Source organism: Loxodonta africana, chromosome 3 (genome assembly GCF_030014295.1).
Source record: "Loxodonta africana isolate mLoxAfr1 chromosome 3, mLoxAfr1.hap2, whole genome shotgun sequence".
Lineage (NCBI taxonomy): Eukaryota > Metazoa > Chordata > Mammalia > Proboscidea > Elephantidae > Loxodonta > Loxodonta africana.
Window position 1 is genome coordinate 119,983,727 of NC_087344.1, and position 21,792 is coordinate 120,005,518.

Sequence of the window (21,792 nt, forward strand, 5' to 3'; positions counted from 1 at the left end):
TGGCATCTGGGGTCTTAAATGCTAGCACGCAGCCATCTAAGATGCATCAATTGATCTCAATCCACCTGGAGCAAAGGAGAATGAAGAACACCAAGGACACAAGGTGATTATGAGGCCAAGAGACAGAAAGTGCCACATGAACCAGTGACTACGTCATCATGAGACCAGAAGAACTAGATGGTGCCTGGCTACAACCGATGACTGCCGTGACAGGGAACACAACAGAGAACCCCTTAGGGAGCAGGAGAGCAGTGGGATGCAGACCCCAAATTCTCATAAGACCAGACTTACTGGTCTGACTGAGACTGGAAGGACCCCAGTGGTCATGGCCCCCAGACCTTCTGTTGCCCCAGGACAGGAACCATTCCCGAAGCCAACTCTTCAGACATGGATTAGACTGGACAATGGGTTGGAAAGGGATGCTGGTGGAGTGAGCTTCTTGGATCAGGTGGACACTTGAGACTATGTTGGCATCTCCTGCCTAGAGGGGAGATGAAGAAGGTGGAGGGGGTTAGAAGCTGGCGAAAAGGACACAAAAAGAGAGAGTGGAGGGAGAGAGCAGGCTGTCTCATTAGGGGGAGAGTAACTGGGAGTGTGTAGCAAGGTGTATATGGGTTTTTGGGTGAGAGACTGACTTGATTTGTAAACTTTCACTTAAAGCACAATAAAAATTATTTTAAAAAAAATGCTCTTTCAAAAAAATACAAAGAGACAAAAAGAACTCTAGTCATAATTTAAACATTGAGACCAATCATCTCTCTCAGGATATATTTCTGGAATTATGACAGAAGTTACGACAATACTGTTTTAATTTGAAAATCTTTTATACTGTATAAAATAAATTCAACCATTAAAACAAAACGGTTCCTAATGATTTAAAATTTTCAAGTTGTTGTTTCATAATGACTTATTATTTTCTGACTAAACATTTACCTATATTTGTATTTTTATACTCAATTCCAGACAGGAGTAAAATAGTTTAAGTCAACAATAAGAGAAAGATTTACAACAATAGGCTGAAAGCCAAAGAGAATCTCTTTTCTGTTGATTTCTACTTGTCAAATAACAAATTGTTGAAATCCCCAATTCACCACCTAACAAAGACTTCATAAACAGAGAAGTAGACAGGTAACCATCTGAAACAGAAATAAGCTTTTAAAAAGCATTGTTTGGAAACCTAGGGATAAATTTACTAAAGCATAATATACAAAATACACCCTATTGCTATATCCTACTTCAAAAGCATCCTCTAAATCTTAAACTGTTTAAAGGTGTCCCAAAGGCTCATGCAACAGGCAAACATTTATTCACCCAAGTGAAAACTACTGCCAAACCACGCACAGAGATTCCCTGGAGTACACAGGGTATAGAAGCAAGGGCAGTTAAAAACCCAGTGTCAAAGGAGTAACCAACCACGTAGGCCTATTTGGAAAGAATCAATGAAAAATCATAATAATTGGCCAATTTCACAAATTGCATTTGTATACTTGATATAATAAATCATCCTCTTTCTGACCTCATTTAACATAGTTTTTAGAAACGGTAATATTATCTGGCTGTCTTGATTTCCTGGTGAAATGACGGGAAATAAACTATAGCTCTGTCAACTTCTCAGCCTAAAATTATCTATTCACATAAAATGTAACATAACTTTGTTTTCTAAATCATTCACTGCTCCCTTTCTGCTCCTGTACCACTTTATACATACCCGTCTTTGTTTTTACAGGAAGTACTTGAATCCTGCAAAGAAGGTACTATTATCACCATGTAATAGATGAGGAAAAGGGCTTAGTGAGGTTAAGTGATTTAACCAAAATCACCAATAAAGCTAGATTTCAAACTCAGATTTGTCTGACTACAAGGCTCTTTCTATATTTCCTCACAGGTAGAAATGAACATGGAACTAAATAAATCAAACCTAAACAACTGAACTGACTGCAGCTCCTTGCTATAAATGCTTTGGGAGTAGTAAAAATAAATCTATCATATATGACAAACCAAACATAGAGGACATGTATCTGGGGGTAGAGGTGGCAGGGTGCTGCCTAGTATCTAAACTCTCTCCCCAGTCAGGAAATTTTCCTTTTTATGAGTCTTCATACAAAGCAGAGCCCTCTCCCTGTATAAAAAGTAACAACGCCAGACACTCATTCTTCCAGCCATCCCTGCAGCATGGATATGGGCGTTTGACCTAGGCTCTGACATCTGACAGTACAACATTCTCACCAAGGACTCTGATTTAAGAACTAGAGACATTAAGCAACTGAAATAGCAAAGGTTGGATTTTGGCAGCAGGCGGCAGTAGCAACACTGTTTCCAAAGGCAACAGGAGCAGCTATGCAGTGGGTAAGTCTAGTTAGTATTAAGAGATGGCAGCCACATTATTGTCACTGGACTGGTTGTATGCCATGAGTTTTAGCTCTGTCTTTTCTGTTGTCTAGCTTCCCTTATTCCTGATAATTTAAGATTTCAGCCTTCCCAGCAATTAGGTAAACTAAACAATAAGCTTCCAATAAATTCCTTTTCTGCTTAATTAACTCAGTCAAAATTGCCTTTTGATGTCTGTGACTCTGACCAGACATTTAATAATGAAATGAATGAGACTACACAATTAGAGTTGACCAAATTTTTTCCCTTGTATTCGATTGTTCTTTTACATGAATTGCCTTTATAACCTTAAGTAACATCTACTTTATACATGGTGGTATGCTCTAATAAAAACAACAGAAAAATTTCAAACCACGTTTCTTTACCTTTTCCAAAAGCAACATAAAATACAAACATAATACCAATCATGTAAGAGTGATTTTTACTGAGTTTCAGAGATAAGGTTTATTAAGCTTTCTTACCTGTCAGGAATACCTAGCCTCTTGACACTTCTATAAACAGAAAGAGTATTTGCAACATGTCGATAATTAAACCAGAATCGGGAAGTACAAACCTAAAGTATTAAAACAAATGTGTTATTCTTATGAATCAAAATAAGCCACAGACTTACAGAATTATTTCTCTTTAAGTAGGATATTGAGATACTGAAAGAAAGAGTACCATAATTCACACTTAGAAACAGCTAAAGACTTAAAGAATTGTCAATAAAACTAATTTCTCTAGAAAGGTTCATTACTTGGTATTAAATAATAAAGGTCATTCAGCTTAAGAAAAAAATTAATTTGGGGGGAATTTAATCAAGTACTTACCAATTTAGTTACAATCCATTTCAGTGATGCTATAATGTTCCTTTTTCTAAAAGATTTAAGTTCTTTGGAATGAAAGAAAAGCCCCATAATCTCATCACAGAATAGAAAAAGAAATTAGGTACCTTGAGTTATATAATGTTCCTTTCAATCTGAATTGCTTCTTAATTTTAGTTATGAGAAATGTAGAACACAGAGTAAAACATAAAATAGAAAACAGTTTTACATGTAGATAAGAGAATGCACTAATTATAAAAAACTTGTTGAACTGAACAGGAAATAGAAACAATTAAACCAAGTTTTACACTAAAAAAAAACAAAAACCCTGAGGCCTAAAAACAAGATCATAGGTGCTAGGAAAATTTAACTCCATGCCCCAAAAGTTAGCCTTCTTGGGAATCCATTCTAAGGGAACGAAACAAAGATGAGGTTTGGTAGTATACCCACGAAGTACCCTTCTACCTCCTACCACATGTAGTTGCTGAGACAAGGTATAATGACAGTTTAAAGAATAGCATAAATGCTCTCGACCCTGCCAAAGGGAAAAGAACTACATGGTGTCTTTCTTAAAAGTGAATTCTCAATCTGAAAGCTGATATGAAAAAAAGTGAACGGTTTGACTATAGAGAAATATAAAATTCCCTATGTCAAAAATACCATAAAATTCTAATTCAAATGAAAAACTCAAAATAATATTACAAGGGCTAATTAATACCCTTAATTATAACTCAATGAGAAAAAGATGAACTATCCAATTTTGAAAAATGAACAAAGGATAAGAGCAAGCATTTCATAACAAAAGTATTAAATATGGACAACAAAACATTCAAAGAAGCTCAGCTTCAGTCATAATTATAAAAATATTAATTAGATTGATAAGTATCAAAGTCTTACAATTCACAGTATTGGCAAGGGTGTAGGGAAATGAGTACTCTTATAGGTGAGGATATAAATTAATATAAACCTTGCTGCCATGGATGAATTGTGTCCCCAAAAAATGTGTGTCAACTTGGCGAGGCCATGACTCCCAATATTGTGTGGTTGTCCTCCATTTCCTGGCCTGAAATATTTATCCTATAAATCCTAACCTCTGTGATGGTAATGAGGCAAGATTAGAAGCAGTTATGTTAATGAGGCAGCACTCAATCTGCAGGATTAAGTTGTATCTTGAGTCAGTCTCTTTTGAGACTTAAAAAAGAGAAGCAGCAGAGTGAAGGGGGACCTCCTACTACCAAGAATGAAAAACCGGGGCAGAAGTGCTTCCTTTGGCCCTGAGGTCACTGTGCTGAGAAACTCCTAGACCAAGGGAAGGACAGGGACCTTTCTCCAGATCCAAGAGAGAGAAATAAAGCCTTCCCCTGGAACTGGCACCCTGAATTCGGACTTCCAGACTCCTAGACTCTGAGAGAATAAATCTGTCTTTGTTAAAGCCATCCACCTGTGGTATTTCTGTTATAGCAGCACTAGATAACTAAGAAACTTACAGGAGGGGAATTTGCAAAATACATCAAGTTGGAAAATGTACATACCTTTTAATTTAGTTCATATAAGCATGTAAAAATATGTATACAAGGATTTTTCCTATAACATTATCTGTATTTGGGGGGGAAAAAAAAGCTGAAAACCAAATCACTGCCCATGAATAGCAAAGAATCTGCAGGTTCCCTAACCTGGGGTAGAAATAGTATAATGTAATTTACATCTGAAGTATTCATAATAAAAACCAGTATTTTTCACATACTTTTATATATACAAAAGGCTTTTCACATATATTATGTTATTTAATAAGTATAAAGCTAAGAAATTGCCTTCATTTTTATCACCAATTTACTAGACAGGAAATTAAGGTGAGAAAACAAACGGAAGCACAAGAAACATCAATATAAATTATGATGCTACACAAGAACAACAACAAAAAGGGTGTAGTATTTTAAAAAGGGGGAGGGACAGACACAAATCCTATTATCTGCATTGGAAATTTCTGAAAGGATACTCAAGACACTGATAATAGATGTTACCACTAGAGAATAAAATGGGGGGACCAAGCCGGGGGCTTTAGCTTTTTAGTTTATACCCTTGCTGATTGTACATTTTTCTTTTTTAATCATGAGCATGGGTTGTTTTATATCTTTTTTATTAAACAGAGACAAAAATGGTTTATATAAAACTGAGACTAAAAGGGAATCTAACTTTCCTACTATCTCCCTCTGGTGGCAAAAGTTTTCTCATTTTACAAGAGCAAAAGGGCATTTTGCATACCTCTGATCATTCAGTCAAGACTGAAAACAAATTAATTCGAACTGAGGTGGAGGGATTTTTTAAATCTGAATTACATGTTATTGAAAGAAATGCATTTTTAGTACTTTCAACTTGGCTCTGGCCAAATAACAAAATTTTCTACTTAAGAAAGTACGGTTTATTGAAGTTTCACCATTCTAAGTCTGAATTAATGTGTAATATACTGAGCAAAACATAAAAACAAGCAGCTATTGCAAAATGCTCGGTAATAATTCTTTCCCACTCTCTATTGCTTATCTGGGACCTAAGTCACTGACATGGAGAGGGGCTTAGTTAAAGGTTTCCCAGAGCAAGGAAGGCTACATGTGTATGCAGAATAAACCAAAGAGGCTCTTAGTTCTAAAGGATGAGCCCTTTTGGCAGCTGATAGTCTATACACAGGCAATTAATTACTCCTCTAGAAGACAGAATTCCCCATAGAAAGACCATCACAGAAGATTCCTTAGTTCTCAACAGAGTAAGAATATTCTCTCAAATTAGTGAATCATAGCCTGGCTCCTGATAGCATTCCCCACTTTTCAGCAGTAGTTGAAAATATGTTTCCCTGTCTCGAGCAGCTTTTGTTCAATTCCTTCACAGGATATCTTATGAGGGGTAGCATTTACAAAGTGTTCTCTTTTAGAGGACAAGAAAATGAGCCACGAACCCCTGTTACACTGTTCTATATAGCTGCCATACAATTATATCGACTACAAGTATGAAGGAGTGAAAATGCATTTTCTTTAGTGTTTTAATATTAGGGAGAATATATTTTCTCATTTGTTTTAATATAGCTTTATAAGCTGTGATTAATCTCTAGTCCTTGGAAAACGGTGCAGGCTCTGTTCAAAATATAGCTGAGCAGCCTGTTCCACTCTTAAACATAACAAACACCCTAATACCTTACATCACATTTTCCCCTATTTGAAATAGGTGACTGAGAGCTTGACATGACTAACGCCATAATGATGCTCTAAGTACTGTCTAAACATTTTTTTTTTTTTAACTGCACCAGCTGCACCGGTCTCTTCCAAAGGGATGCAGAGCTATCTCAGCTCCTGTGGCCTTGGTCTCTCTTCTTCTTTTCTTTGTTCTCTTGAGAAATGGCCTTCAGCCTGCAAACCAACAAGAAGGCTTTCTTTCTTGCTCCCTATCTCGGCCACAGTGGACTTGGCAAAACAGCCCCACTAGCCGAGAGAGTCTTATGAGAGTTTTTCAGCCTGTTATAAATATACTGATTAGAGTCCAAGGTGCCTGACATGTTTATTTTTAGTTTAATAAAGAGTCTTTGTAGTTGTTTTGTGATGTATAAGACCATCTGTGGAATATGTGCCCAAAACATTAGGTAACCCTGATCTTTCCCGTATAAAACCCTCCCACCAACCCTTCAGGGCAGACAAAATTTGGGAGAAATTTAACCCCCTCTGTCTCTTGGATACCGGTATTCAATAAAGCCTTCTTACTGCTTACCTCCTCCTGTCTCAGTATTATTGGCTTTGCGGCAGGTGGCTCGAACCCGCAATTTGTGGTAACAAATTCGTATAGTAACAATGATCATAATTTACTTCAGCTACCTATAGATAATTACATGTCTTTATTAAACTATTCTCAATAATCTTATAATAAGACCTCAAATATTCAAACAATTCACTTTTGGCCTTACCTATTGCCCACTGCAGTTGAGTCAATTTCAATTCATAACAACCCTATAGGATAGAGAACTGCTCCACCGGGTTTCCAAGTCTGTAAATCTTTACAGATGCAGATTGCCATATCTTTCTTCCATTCAGTGGCTGGTGGGTTTGAACTGCCAACCCCTCAGTTAGCATCTGAGTGCTTCACCACTGCACTACAAGGGCTCCTTACTTTTGGCCTCACCCATTGCCATCGAGTCCATTCCGACTCATAGCAATCCTACAGGACAGAGTAGAACTGCCCCGTAGAGTTTCCAAGGAGCAGCTGGTGGGCTTAAACTGCAGATCTTTTGGTTAACAGCCGAGCTCTTAACCACTATGCCACTACGGCTCCTATTTTGGCCTTAGTAAAGAATTTTTTTTTTTTTTAAAGTTAACTATAGTCTTAGATATCTTTTTTCTGCATTTTTAGATGAACTCCTCCCCCATCCCCTTTACATTTCCACTATATTCTTACAGTTTGTGTTTCCCAGTTTTCCTCCTTTTCCAACATGAGTCACTGGCTTTGAGATGCTGTATATTCTCTGCTTCTTTCTTTTTTCTCAGAAATCAGTTTCCTTTCTTGACTCTTCAAACCTGTCCCTTAATCCCTTGCCCTTTCTTTCAATCTACTCTTCTACACTTTTTAAATTAAGTCAATAGTATTGTATCTTCTGGTCATATAAATGCCATTAAATGAAACTGCAGTAGTGAGACTATTATCCAATATTTTCCAAGCATAGGAAAAATAAAACTGATTTCATGTATTCTAATTTGAGGCATTAAAAATATAAATTTATGAATACAGATAAAGTAAAGATGGTAATAAACTAAAAATGGCAAAATAGGGGGTCAGCAAAAGAAAGGAAGACCCTCAACAAGATGGACTGACACAGAGGTTGCAATGATGGGCTCAAACATAGCAAGGGTTGTAAGGATGGTGCAGGACCAGGCACTGTTTTGTTCTGTTGTACACAGGGTTGCTATGAGTCCAAACCTACTTGACTGCACCTAACAACAAATTTATACTTAAAAAAAAAAAAAGGACAGAAGAAGCAAAATGGGCCAATAAGCAAACTTCACTAATAATCAAGGCATTGCAAATTAAAACAAAATTTAATCTGTTATCTAGCAGTTAAAAAAAAAACATAAAAATAAATAATGTAGTTGCCTTGGGGTTTAGAAAAAGAGGTACAGCCTTTCCAGAGGGCAATTATGATCCATGACTTCACATTCTGATGACTAGGAATTTTAAGCAAACTTCGCTAATAATCAAGGCATTGCAAATTAAAACAAAATTTAATCTGTTATCTAGCAGTTAAAAAAAAACATAAAAATAAATAATGTAGTTGCCTTGGAGTTTAGAAAAAGAGGTACAGCCTTTCCAAAGGGCAATTATGATCCATGACTTCACATTCTGATGACTAGGAATTTATTTTAAAAAGAAAATTAGTCAAGTTCTCAAAGATGTATGAATAAGGATGTTCAACACAGCCCTATTAAAAAATAACGAACATTTTAAAACCTAAGTACTCATGAACTGGAGATTACAGCACATTCATAAAATAGAAAACCATTCAGCTTTTGAAAAGGTTATGTATTTCCATATCTATTCTCAGGGAAAGATCCCCAAGACATACCGCTACGAGAAAAAAAAAAAAGACAAAATATACTGCAAAGGGATTGCAAAATAACAAGTATAATACAATCCCACTTACATAAAATCATATAACTATATACTTTCATGATTATATAGAAATAGACTGCTAGAAGAATATTCACCAAAATGTTGACCCTGGAACATAAAGACATTTTCTCTGTTGTTCTTTTCCTCCCACTGAGGTGAAATTCACATAACATAAAATTAACCCTTGCTATTTAATTTGAATTTTCTACAATGATCATTTATCATTTCTATGAACAATTTAAGAAAAGCTAAAAATAAAATAGCCTAAGTAGAGAGTATCTATAAACTAAAACATAATTACTAGTTTCCAGCATTAAAATAAAAGAATTCTATATTTTATAAAATACTTGCTTTAAATAGTAGAACCCCTAATTTACTCAAGAATTTCTGTTATAAGATATAAGAAAATAAACTTTTATATTCAAAAATAGATTCACACAAAATTTCTCATACATATACCTATCATGAACAGCAACATACACCTCTACAGAATGTACTTACCAAAACCGCCCAGTTGTTTGTATGGCCACTCCTAAAGAGTTGCTCTGCTTGATCCTATCAAATAACAACAAAAAGATTAGCAGAAAAGGCCACAATTTCCCAGGTTAATGACAGATAAGATTTATGGGGTTTTTACACTTTTAATAATAGTTCATCATTATATAAGTTTATAGAGATTTCAGTAAGCCAAAAAAAATCAAAAGAGGTTACAGTTTAACATATTATAGGAGAAAAAGGCCCTAAACTGGAAATCCAGAGATACAGGGTTCAGTCTTGACTTGGACGCTGATTTAACACAGTAACTCTGAGCAAGATACTTTTACTTTCTTCATAAGCAAAATGAAAGCAATGCCAACCCTACATCACACCGCTCTCTTGAGAGGACTGTAAAGATGTGTGTCCAAGAGCTTCTGCTTTGAAAAACTTCTGCATTATACAAATGAAAGCTGTATTATACAGCTTGCATCATAATATATTCCATACCCTGATAACTACTAAGAAAATAGAAAGTCTGCTCAATAAAGAACATAGGATTTGTTTAACAGATTTAACAAGGGTGTTATTTAAAACTGCAAACTCACCCCACAATTTTCCTTACCATGACTTATTTTTTCCATTTGTGTTCATCACCTTCTTACCTTATATATCATCCTTATTTATTATTATTAATAGTTTGTCTTTGCCCAGTAGCATGTAAGGCAGGGGCTTTTATCTGTTTCATTCATGGATTTATCCCAAGTAAACCTGACACATAGTAGGCTTCAAATAAATATTTTTAAATGAATACATGGTCCTAATATCCTTACTGGTAGTGGACTCTCTCCTAGAAAACTGAAACCACATGGAAAAGGGGTGCAGAATAAGGTAAGAAGATATTATATAAAGGTTGTACCACGAAGTTATAAATTTCAAAAGTTCTTTTTAGGCCATACTCAAATAATTCCTCTATTAATCACTTTGCAATGAGACTGCAAGATAAAAATGTCCATGCCAGGAACTTCTCAAAAATTAGTATTTCGCTAAAGACAGTTTCTATACCCATAAGTTTATTGTGGAAAAGTTACATAATCTCTCTACATCCTCAACCAAAACAATCTTTCCTTTCCAAAATTTCTCACAGATACTCTTTTTAATCTGATAATCATTTAATAATCATTTTTGCTGATTCTCTAAAATCTCTGAAATTACTCATTCTTTAATATTGGTCACAAAAGTAAACATTAAGGATCAGATAAATGTGCCAAAATATCATAAAGATTGCAGAGTTTTATTTTTGTAAAGGAGAACTGTGGGTGGGTTGGTTGTTTTTGGAGGCCTGGTGGCACTGTCTTTAAGAGCTCAGCTGCTAACCAAAAAAAAAAAAAAAAAGCGTGCAGTTCGAATCCACCAGGCGCTCCCTGGAAACCCTATGGGGCAGTTCTGCTCTGTCCTATAGGGTCACTATGAGTTGGAATTGACCCAACAGCAACAGGTTTTGGTTGTTTTAAAATACTTTATTGCAAACGCAGCCAGGTTTTCCTCTTATGCTTCTAATTTATTCCATCTCTTAATTCTACAATACTCTTCCTGTTGAAATTTTATTCAATGTTCATCCCTATTAATGTGCTAGGTGCTTTCAATTACTTGAACTCACCACTATTATTTGATTGAGCATATCCTTTAGCACACTTCCATGTGCCATTTCACTAATCTGCTGAAGTAATTCTGAATTAAATTTGCCATCTTGAGACATGAAAAACCTCAGCATCCAATGCCATCCTGACACTGAATGAACATGCTTTTAATTACTAAAATAATAGTGGATGTAAGCCATACTGACTCCAGATCTGCTCCCAAACAGTACTAATTACTGCAATAATCAGACTAAAACCCAAAACCAAACCTGCCGCCATCGAGTCAATTCCCAGTCCTCATGGCACAGTGGTTAAGTGCTCAGCCGCTAACCGAAAAGTCAGCGGCTCAAACCCACCAGTCATTCTGCAGGAGAAAGACATGGCAATGTGCTTCCATAAAGGTTACAGCCTTGGAAACCCTATGGGGCAGTTCTACTCTGTCCTATAGGGTTGCTATGAGTTGGATAATCAGACGGCCTGGGTTCAAACCTGGGCTCTATGACCTACTTAGGAAATTTGATTAATCTCTCTGTGTCTCCATTTCTCCATCTACAAAACAGTAATGATATTACCTGACTCCCAGAATGTAGTAATAATGACTGGAACACTGTAACTGCATAACAAATGTTAAATCTGTTGCCATCAAGTTTGACTTATGGTGACATCATGTGTTACACTGTAGAACTGCTCCATAGGGGTTCTTGGCTGTAATCTTTACAGAAGCAGATTGCCAGTCCTTTCTTCTGTGGTGCCAATGAGTGGGTCCAAACCTCCAACTTTTAGGTTAGTAGTCGAGTGCAAACCATTTGCACCTCCCAGGGACCTCTAACAATGTTAGCTATTATAATTTTCAGCTCACAAGAAAATTTCAGGCAGACTGAAATAAAAAATTTCACTTAAGTCTATGTGTGTATGTGTTTCTGACACACACCAAACCAAAACCAAACCCATTGCCACTGAGTAAATTTCGACTCATAGCAACCCTACCAGAGTAGAACTGCCCCATAGGGTTTCCAAAGCTGTAAGTCTTTATGGAAGCAGACTGCCACATCTTTCTCCTAAAGAGCGGCTGATGGGTTCAAGCAACTGACCTTTTTGTCAGGAGCTGAGTACTTAACCACTGTCCCACCAGGGCTTCACACACACATATAGATATAATCAAACCCTCTCAACAGCTATGTAGATGCTGAAGAAAATAATGTCACATAGTGGATACAGCACTGATTTGAGAATTTCAACCTATGTCCTAATCCCCAGCCACCTGTGAGGTTGTGGTAAGTCATGTGGCTCCTGACTTTTCCACATGCAGAAAATGAGAATTACCCAAATTAATCTCTCATGTCCCTTTCAGCTCCAAAATTCTTACATCACTAAGACTTTAGTGATGGTTATTTAAAACAAAACAAAAAAGCCAAACCAGTTGCCACTGGGTTGATTCTGACTCACGGCGACCCTATGGGTGTCAGAGTAGAACTGTGCTCCACAGGGTTTTCGATGGCTGATTTTTGGAAGTAAACTGCCATGTCTTTCTTCTGAGGCTCTCGGGGTAGACATGAATCGCCAACTTTTCGGTTAGCTGCCAAATGCATTAACCATTTGCACTACCCAGGGACTCCTTAGACTATAATAACTGCAAGGTTACTCATTCCCTCTACATATAGTGAATGGAGCACTTCTTATATGCCAGAAACCACGTAAAGTACAGTGATTTTAAAAAATCATTAAAAAAGCATGCTGCTTTCCCTCAAGAACCCCAGAGTTTGTTAAGAAGACAAGCATGCAAACACGTTACACTACAAAAACTCATTCATTTATCACTTTCATTGGATACCATGCCCCACTGACTGCCCTGAGCACTCCGAATACGATGATGAGCAAAAACAGTCGTAGTACTTGCCTTCAAAGAGATAACTTCTCAACTGGATAGACACATTAAGCAGATAATGGCAAACTATAAATTCTACAAAAGATTCACAGTATAATAACATTGTATTATGGAAGGACCTAATCTGGTCTGGAGGGACTGTGGAAGATTATCCTTAAGAAGTAATACTAAGATCCAAAAGATGAAGAGAGGTGAGAATACAATTCCAGGTGGAGAGAACATGGTCCCTGATGGCAGGAGGGAGCTGGAAGTTTTTAAGAAACTGAAAGAAGACCTGGCGATCTGCTCCTATAAAGATTTACAGCCTAGGAAACCCTATGGAAGTAGTTCTACTTTGTCCTATAGGGTCACTATGAGTCAGAACTGACTGGCACACGACAACATATTAGGTAAGTGTACAAACTACAACAGTAAAGGCAAAGGTAAGGAATGGAAAAGATTGTATAGAGGTTATGTTTTTACTGTATATTAGTAAATGAACAGAAGAACTCGGAGGTATAAAACATGGTAATGTAAAAAAGCACAGCAATCATGTCACTACAAAAAAGAGTAATGGTATTCAAAATGAAATATGCAAGATAATCCACTAGGATAAAGGAATAAAATAGTAGAGCTCCTATTCATATTTATTTTATCTTAAAAGATGCTTTATAAATAATAAATATATAAATTAATAGTAATTCATGAGTGCAGAGATACAGAGAGAGAGAGGATGGCCAATATCTTTTTTTTAACTGTTGGGATGTGTGTCCAAAAGGCGTGGAGTTCACTGATCCAAGCTCAAGGTGCTGAGGGGGAATGGAGGGAGGTAATGGCCCTCGTCCAAATGAAAGACTGAAAAGGCAGGCAGAGACCAATCCTGCTGCACTGAAATGATTCAACAGAAGAATAACCTGATCAGGTTTACATTTTATGAGTATCAGTCTAGCATCAAATTGCAGAGTTTGAAAGCATGGGGAACAAGCTAAAGTTATTCCAATACTCTAGGCAAGAAATGATCAAGGCCTGAATTAAGTCAGTGGAGAGGTGAAAGTAATTTTAAGAGCTCAGGTGATTAGAATGCTGGCTAGAGAGAGGAGTTCATTAAAACTCCCAGGTTTCCGGCTTAGGACAATACTGGGTTAGGAAATGCCGGAGCAAAGGGGTGCTTAGTTTTTTAGTGTTTTTAAAAGGGGAAGTGGAGTAGGCAGGAGATAACTTTGGACACAGATTTTCAGGAGCCTTTTTTTTTGACTATGTGATCACTTAGCCAGCTGGATATGCAAGGCTGAATCTGATGCCAAAGATCTAGATTGTAGAAATGGACTGAAAAATATTCATGGTAGGAGCAATAAAGTTTTACAATGGTCCAGAACGTCCTGTGACCACGTTTTAAAAAGGAACTGGGAGGCAGAGACAAAGATAAAAGTGCTGCACTCCCGCAATGACAATTCTTCTGCGCCTTGGCGGTTATTTCACCTACTAGACACCGCACGCACATAAGGGCAGAACAATCCAGCCTGGGTTAGAGGCTGACCCCAAGAATCCTCTCAGCTGCTGTGGATCGGATATCTGCTGGGGCACTCACAGTCACAACACAGCCGCCCTCCCAAGACCCTGCCGCTTAAAGAAACCTGACTCCTACCTCGATCTTACTAATGGCCAAGCTGCCGAAGGACAACAGCACCAGCCCTGCCAAGGCAGCCATAACCCGGTCGAGGCAGTAGGTGGCGGCCATGTTTGCTGGCTTCAGACTTACAGCACCTGGAGGGGCGGAACCAATGCCGTAAAGCAGCGCGGTTTTTTTTTCTTTGCGACGCCAGCCCAACCTTCTCGAGTCCCTCCCCTGACGGAGTTTAGAAGTCCCCGCTTCTGCAGAGTTCCCGTGTACTGGGGAGTTACTAGGCAAGATGTCTTTAACTGCTCTTTCAATTTTAGCCTTGTAAAATAGATCTAAAATTTAAGAAAATTTTGAAGGATGAACAGGAAAAATCCAAGATCCCATCAACTTTAAGAAGCTATTTCCCTTTTTGCATAGTGCTGTTAATTCTTATTATACATGAAGCATGGTCAGGTAGGAAGAGCAAGCGTTTTGACACAAAATGATGATTAATTGTATAAAATGTAAAAGGAAAGTTGGGTCGGTGCTGCGACGAAAGGCTTGGCGCCTACCAGTTACTGGAAGTATTAACGTGGGGAAGTTAGTGAAATCTTTGTTTTCTCGTTTTTTCTTCTGTAATTTTAGAGCTAAAACCTATCTCAGAGACAGTTTGAGAGTTTAATAAGATAAGGTGTATAAAACACCTGCGTCGGGGGATAGCCCCAGCAAGGAAAGACCCTCACTGTGCGTCTTGGCAGATAATCCAAAGAACTGACATGTAGCCCTTTCCAGATTCTTGAGTTTATTCAGGGAAACAGACAGGGGCAAGCAGCTGCACTCCAGTGGCGCCAGGCTGGAGTGTTTCCCCGCAACCACCTAGCAAGGGACCCAAGCTTATATACCATTCCAGCTGGGACTAAGGCTCATCGTTTTTCTCCCACATCCTTCGGTAGCGAGTGTTCCCAGGGACTTCAGGGCCAGGCCCAGGTGTTTTCCTTCTTGTTGCTAAGGCATTCCTGGCCTTGGCCGCTGGCCCAGTCATGCCACTCCCAGCCTTGTACCTTAGCCTGAGTCCATCCGGAATTCATCCCCAGAATGCTTCTGGGAAGAGTAAAGCTGATTCCATTGGAGAGGTTATACATATAGCCGAATAGCATTACCCTACAACCTGGAACATGGTAAGCTATATATATTCCTTTCTCTTCATTCTATGCATTCAATTATAAATTCTACATTTTACCTAGCATGATGTGAGCATTTTCCCATGCTGCTTCATAATTTTAACATTTAATGGTAACATGATTGTTACGAATTGAATTGTGTCCCTCCAAAAAGGATGTGTGGCAGCCCTAACCCTTTACTTGTAAATATAAACTGTTTTGAAATAGGTGTTTTCTCTCGTTAAGTTAGTGAGGTCATGCCAAAGTAGGATGGGTCCTACACCTCATTACTTCTAAGTGGTGTCGTAAAAAGAGCAGAATAGACACATACACACACAGACACACACACGCACAAGAAAGACGTCATGTGAGGACCCTTTACAAGGAAAAGGATTGCTGGCAGACACCAGAAACTATGAGAGACCAACACAGCTGAGACCTTGACTTGGATTTCTAGCCTCCAGAACTATGAAAATAAATTTCTGTTCTTGAAAGCCACTTACTTGTGGTATTTCTGTTACTGCAGCACTAGCAAACTGAGACAATGATATTCTACCCATTATTGATGCCTCAACCAAAGTAATTGCCCCTCTATTACACAATGCGAAGTTTCCAAGTTTTACTTTTAATATCTTTATGCATTTGGCTATTTCATCTGTTGAATTATTTTCTTTGGATAATTTTCCTGGAATAGGAATCTTGGGTCAAAATGTACAAAATTATTGCTATTGATTATGTTGCTTTCCAAAGTGTACAAACTTACAGTGACATCAGAATACACAACCTAACACCAAATTATACACTTTTTTCCCTCTAAATTCGTAGGTATAAAATGTTACCTCGAAGTTGCTGTATTTCTGGCTGTTCGATTACTATCAAAATCTGATGTCTTTCCTTGAGTTTATAAGCTATTTGTATGTCCTCTTATATAAATTTTCTGTACCTGTCTTAATGTTTTACAAATGATTCTGAATAGTACCTTTAGAAGAAGTAACATTAATCCTTGACATATTTTATGCTGTTGCTTTTCCCATTCTTTTATTTGAGTTTTTTGTTGTTGCTGTTACTATTTTTTTTGCACTTTGAGGGATATGTAATGCTAAGTACTCAAATTTCAGAAGTCCCTAAGTGGGGCAAACGTTTTGTGTCTGACTGCTAACCTAAAGATTGGCAGTTTGAATCCACCCAGTGGTACTGCAGAAGAAGAGGGCAGTACCCTGGTGATCTGTTAAGATCACAGCCAAGGAAACCCTATGAAGCAGTTCTACTCTGTAACACATGATGTCAGACTCAGGATCCACTTGACAGCAACTAACAACAGTCAAACTTCAAGTTTCCTTTTGTGAAGCTCAGAAATTTAACACAGTACCAGAATGTCTTTTATTTATTTGTTAATTCAACAAACATTTATTGAATGCTTATGTGTCAGGATAGCACAGTGAGAAATACTTAGAAGGTTCTTGCTCTTATAGACCTTGCATTTCACTAAGAGAAGGGAGACAATAAGCAAAAACAGAAAAAAATGAATACAATAAATTCACATAGTGATACAAACAGGGTAAAATAAAAGAAACTGAAAGGGAAGGGCACACTACACCCATTGGGTGGTCAGGGAAATTGTCTCTGTACACAGAATATTTGATCTGAGACCTGAGTGACATGCCACCATCTGAAGGCAGTACACTTCTAATATTTACTACTATTTTCTACTAGTTTTCTTTTAATTTTATGTTTAACTCTTCATCCACCGGAAATAAATTTTGGTATGTGGCATAAGTTGTTGTATCAGTTATCTATTGCTGCATAGCAAACCACCCAAAACTCTGTGGTATGTCCAAGCCCAGAGAAACAAGAGTGTAGATAAAGGGAAACAGGATTCTGTGGGGGCCACTGCTGTATCAATCTATCACTGCTTTTATCAAAATTGCTGTTCAGTTATCGAACATAATTTTCTCCATGATTTTTACCTTTCCCATTGCCTCATGATAACTTTTTATTAAATTCTTAGAAGAAATGCAGTATTGGGGGCTTCCGGTTCTCGTCTTTTCTGTTCCCTATTAAACTACATGACTATTTTGGGGCCAGCACCAATTATTGTTGTTTTTAATATATTTTAATATGTGGCCACTAGAAATTTTCATTGCACTTTTTTTCACAAAATTCTTTGATGATTTCACCTGGCAAATCTCCAGCTGAATTCTATAATAATTTTGTCAAGCTAAAGAAAAAAAAAAATGGGGCTTTGATTGGGATTATAACAAATCTATTAATAAATTTGAGAGAAACTGACATCATTATAATATTAAGTCTTCCCATCCAGGAACATAAAGCTCTCTCATTTATCTGTGGTTTATTTTGTAAATTTCTTGGTAAAACTTCAAGTCACTGGTAGCTATAACTAAGCTATTTCCTAAACATTTTTAACATTTATTGTTATTCTCAACGGACTTCTGTATTCATTATATAAATAACATATATAATCCACTATATATTCTAATCAATTATTGCTGATATGCAGGTCATATTTTGTGCCCAACTGCTCTTTCATTATTCTAATGATAAGAATTATTTAATTATCTTAATAATAAAATTATTTAAAATGCTTGTTTGACAAATGCTTTTGGCTTTTCTAGTTTTACAATAATATAATCTGCAAACTTCCTCTTTGCTTCCTCCTTTTTAGTTTTATTCTTTGTGTTTCTTCTTCACAGCTTATGTTATGGCTCAATTTTAATTTATAATGTTCATAGCAAGCAGCTTTTCTTGTTTTGTTTTAAAAAGAATGGTTTTATCACTTGCCCATTAAGTCTACCATTTTACCTTGTATTAGAATATACATTCATTGTCACATTTAGGAAGTAGATTTCTATATCTCTTTCCTCATCAAACCACTGATTTTCAAGTACAGAATGCAGCCAGCTTCATACCTAAATGTATGATGCTGAACAGTTTTAAACGCTATTAAACATTGGAAATAATTTAGCTGGGTTGGTACAATTGTTAACCAAAGTCTATGTTTAGACTAGAATTCTATTATTCATTAAGTGAATAAATGACGAAACCTAAAAGAGGAAACAGACATTTGATTGACAAAAATTACACACAAACACTCATAGGTCCATGGCTTTTCTAACAAAAATTTTTATGACTGATCCTCACAGTAAGCCATACCATAAAGTTTTTTTTATTGTTATTCAATCAAGTAATAACTAATTTTTACCCTGTTGACTCCAGTATTGGGCCAATGTTTATTCTTAACTTCTCATTTTACCTACACTCCTACCATATATTCTTTTTCCTTCTCTCATACTCTCTCTTCCCTCCTGCACCAAGAACACAATTGTGTCATTCATTCACTCAACAGATATTTATTAAGCACCAACATATACCACTCAAGGTCCCTAGATGGTAGAGTTTGCACTCAGCTACTAACCTAAAGGTTGGCAGTCTGAACCCACCCAGTGGTGCTGGGAGAGGAAATCCCAGCAATCTATTTCCATAAAAATCATAGCCAAGAAAACCCTATGGAGCAATTCTACTCCATAACATGTGGGGTCATCATGAATTGAAATCGACTTGACACCAACAGGTTTGTGTGATATATATATATATATATACACATACATATTTTATGAATCAGTTCAACCTCAAAGCAACTCCATGTACAACAAAACGAAATGCTGCCTGGTCCTGCACCATCCTCACAATTGTTGCTCTGCTTGAGCCCATTGTTGCAGCCACTGTGTCAATCCATCTAGCTGAGGGTCTTCCTCTCCTTCTCTGACCCTTTACTTTACCAAGCATGATGTCCTTCTGCAGGAACTGACCCTTCTGATAAAAAAAATAACATGTCCAAAATATGTGAGACGATGTCTCGCCATCCTTGCTTCTAAGGAGCATTCGGGTTGTACTTCTTCCAAGACAGATTTGTTCATTCTTTTAACAGTCCATGGTATAGTCAATATTTTTTGCCAACACCACAATTCAAAGGTGTCAGTTCTTCCTGGGTCTTCCTTATTGATTGTCTGGCTTTCACATGCGTATGGGAGGTTGAAAACACCGTGGCTTGTTAAGGCACACCTTAGTCTTCAAGGTGACATTTTGCTTTTTATTAACACTTTAAAGAGGTTTGTTGCAGCAGATTCGCACAATGCAGTGCATCTTTTGATTCCGTGACTACTGCTTCCATGGATGTTGATTGTGGATACAAGTAAAATGAAATCCTTGACAGCTTCGATCTTTTCTCCATTTATCATGATGTTACTTATTGATCCAGTTGTGAGAATTGTTGTTTTCTTTATGTTGAGGTATAATCCACACTCAAGGCTGAGGTCTTAGATCTTCATTAGTAAGTGCTTCAAATCCTTTTCACTTTCAGCAGGCAAGGTTCTGTCATCCACATAATACAGGTTGTTAATGAGTCTTCCTCCAATCCTAACACCCAGTTCTTCATATAGTCCAGCTTCTTGGATTATTTTTTCAACATAAGGATTGAATACGTATGGTGAAAGGATACAATCCTGACGCACACCTTTCCTGACTTTAAACCATGCAGTATCTCTTTATTGTGTTCCAACAACTGCCTCTTGATCTATGTACAGGTTCCTCATGAGCACAGTTAAGTGTTCTGGAACTCCCATTCTTTGCAATATTATCCATAATTTGTTATGATCCACACAGTCAAATGCGTTTGCATAGTCAATAAAACACAGGTAAACATCTTCCTGGTATTCTCTGATTTCAGCCAGGATCCATCTGACTTTAGCAATGATAACCCTCTTTCCACGTCCTCTTCTGCATCCTACTTAAATTTCTGGCAATTCTCTGTCGATACACTGCTGCAGCCACTTTTGAATGATCTTCAGCAAAAATTTACTTATTGTTTGATAATTTCCACATCTGGTTGGATCACCTTTCTTGAGAATAAGCACAAATATGGATCTCATCCAGTCAGTTGGCTGTCTTCTACATTTCTTGGCATAGAGAAGTATGCACTTCCAGCTCTGCATCCATTTGTTGAAATATCTCTATTGGTTTTCCTTCAGTTCCTGGAGCATTCCAATCGCCAGTAATTATCAATGCATCCTGATTGCATTTCTGACTGCAGAAATTGGTAAAAATCTTCAATTTCTTCAGCTTTGGCCTTAGTGGTTGGCGCATAAATTTGAATAATAGTCGTATTAACTGGTCTTCCTGGTAGGCGTATGGATGTTACCCTATCACTGACAGCGTTGTGCTTCAGCATAGATCTTTAAATGTTCTTTTTGACAATGAATGCAATGCCATTTATTCCTCTTCAAGTTGTTGATAGCAACATGATGCTGAACAGTTTTAAACACTATTAAACATTGGAAATAATTTAGCTGGTTAGGTACAATTGTTAACCAAAGTCTATGTTTAGACTAGAATTCTAATATTCATTAAGTGAATAAATGACTTAAAACCTAAAAGAGGAAACAGATATTTGATTGACTAAAATTACACACAAACACTCTTAGGTCCATGGCTATATGATTGTCCATATGATTGTCTCATTCAAAATGGCCAATGATTGTCTCATTCACAATGAGACCATATGATTGTCTCATTCAAAATGGCCAATACCAGTCCATTTCAGCTCACTAATGTCTAGGATATTGATGTTTACCCATTCCATTTCATTTTTGATGATTTCCAATTTTCCTAGATTCATATTCGTACCTCCCAGGTTCCAATTATTAATGGATGTTTGCAGCTGTTTCTTCTTCTTTTGAGTTGTGCCGCATCAGCAAATGAAGGTCCCAGAAGCTTGACTCCATCATGGCATTAAGGCCGGCTCTACTTTGAGGAGGTAGCTCTTTCCCAGTCATCTTTTGAGTGCCTTCCAACCTGAGGAGCTCATCTTTCAGCACTATATCAGACAACATTCTGCTGCTGTTCATAAAGTTTTCACCAGTTGATTTTTTTCAGAAGTAGGCTACCAGGTCCTTCTTCCTAGTCTTAGTCTGGAAGCTCAGCTGAAAGCTGTCTTCCATGGGTGACCCTACTGGTATTTGAATAGCAGTGGCACAGTTTTCAGCATCACAACAACACACAAGCTCCCATAGTACGACAAACTGACAGATGCATGGAGAAGCCAAAGTTTAGGCTGACCTATAAAAGAAATAATAAGACAGGTGAGGAACGTGCTTTGCAGTTCAACCACGTGTACGAGACTAAACAGGCACACCAGCCCAAAAGCAAA

The 21,792-nt window shown here is 37.3% G+C and overlaps 1 protein-coding gene across 3 annotated transcripts in view; it reads right to left on the bottom strand.

Moving 5' to 3' along the window:
• The window catches only part of PIGK (phosphatidylinositol glycan anchor biosynthesis class K), a 149,724-nt gene extending 134,972 nt beyond the window's left edge, over positions 1-14,752 (bottom strand). For 2 of the 3 annotated variants that reach the window (XM_023549468.2, XM_064282137.1), the window contains exons 1-3: positions 14,455-14,586; positions 9,333-9,386; positions 2,850-2,941 (exon numbers count right to left, since the gene is read on the bottom strand). In XM_023549468.2, the coding sequence (XP_023405236.1) occupies positions 2,850-2,941; positions 9,333-9,386; positions 14,455-14,547 (239 nt within the window). In that variant the 5' untranslated portion in view covers positions 14,548-14,586. Of the gene's footprint in view, positions 1-2,849; positions 2,942-9,332; positions 9,387-14,454 lie in introns of all 3 variants that reach the window. The other variant, XM_003411224.4, reaches the window with a different exon arrangement.
• Between the last annotated feature and the right edge of the window lie 7,040 nt (positions 14,753-21,792).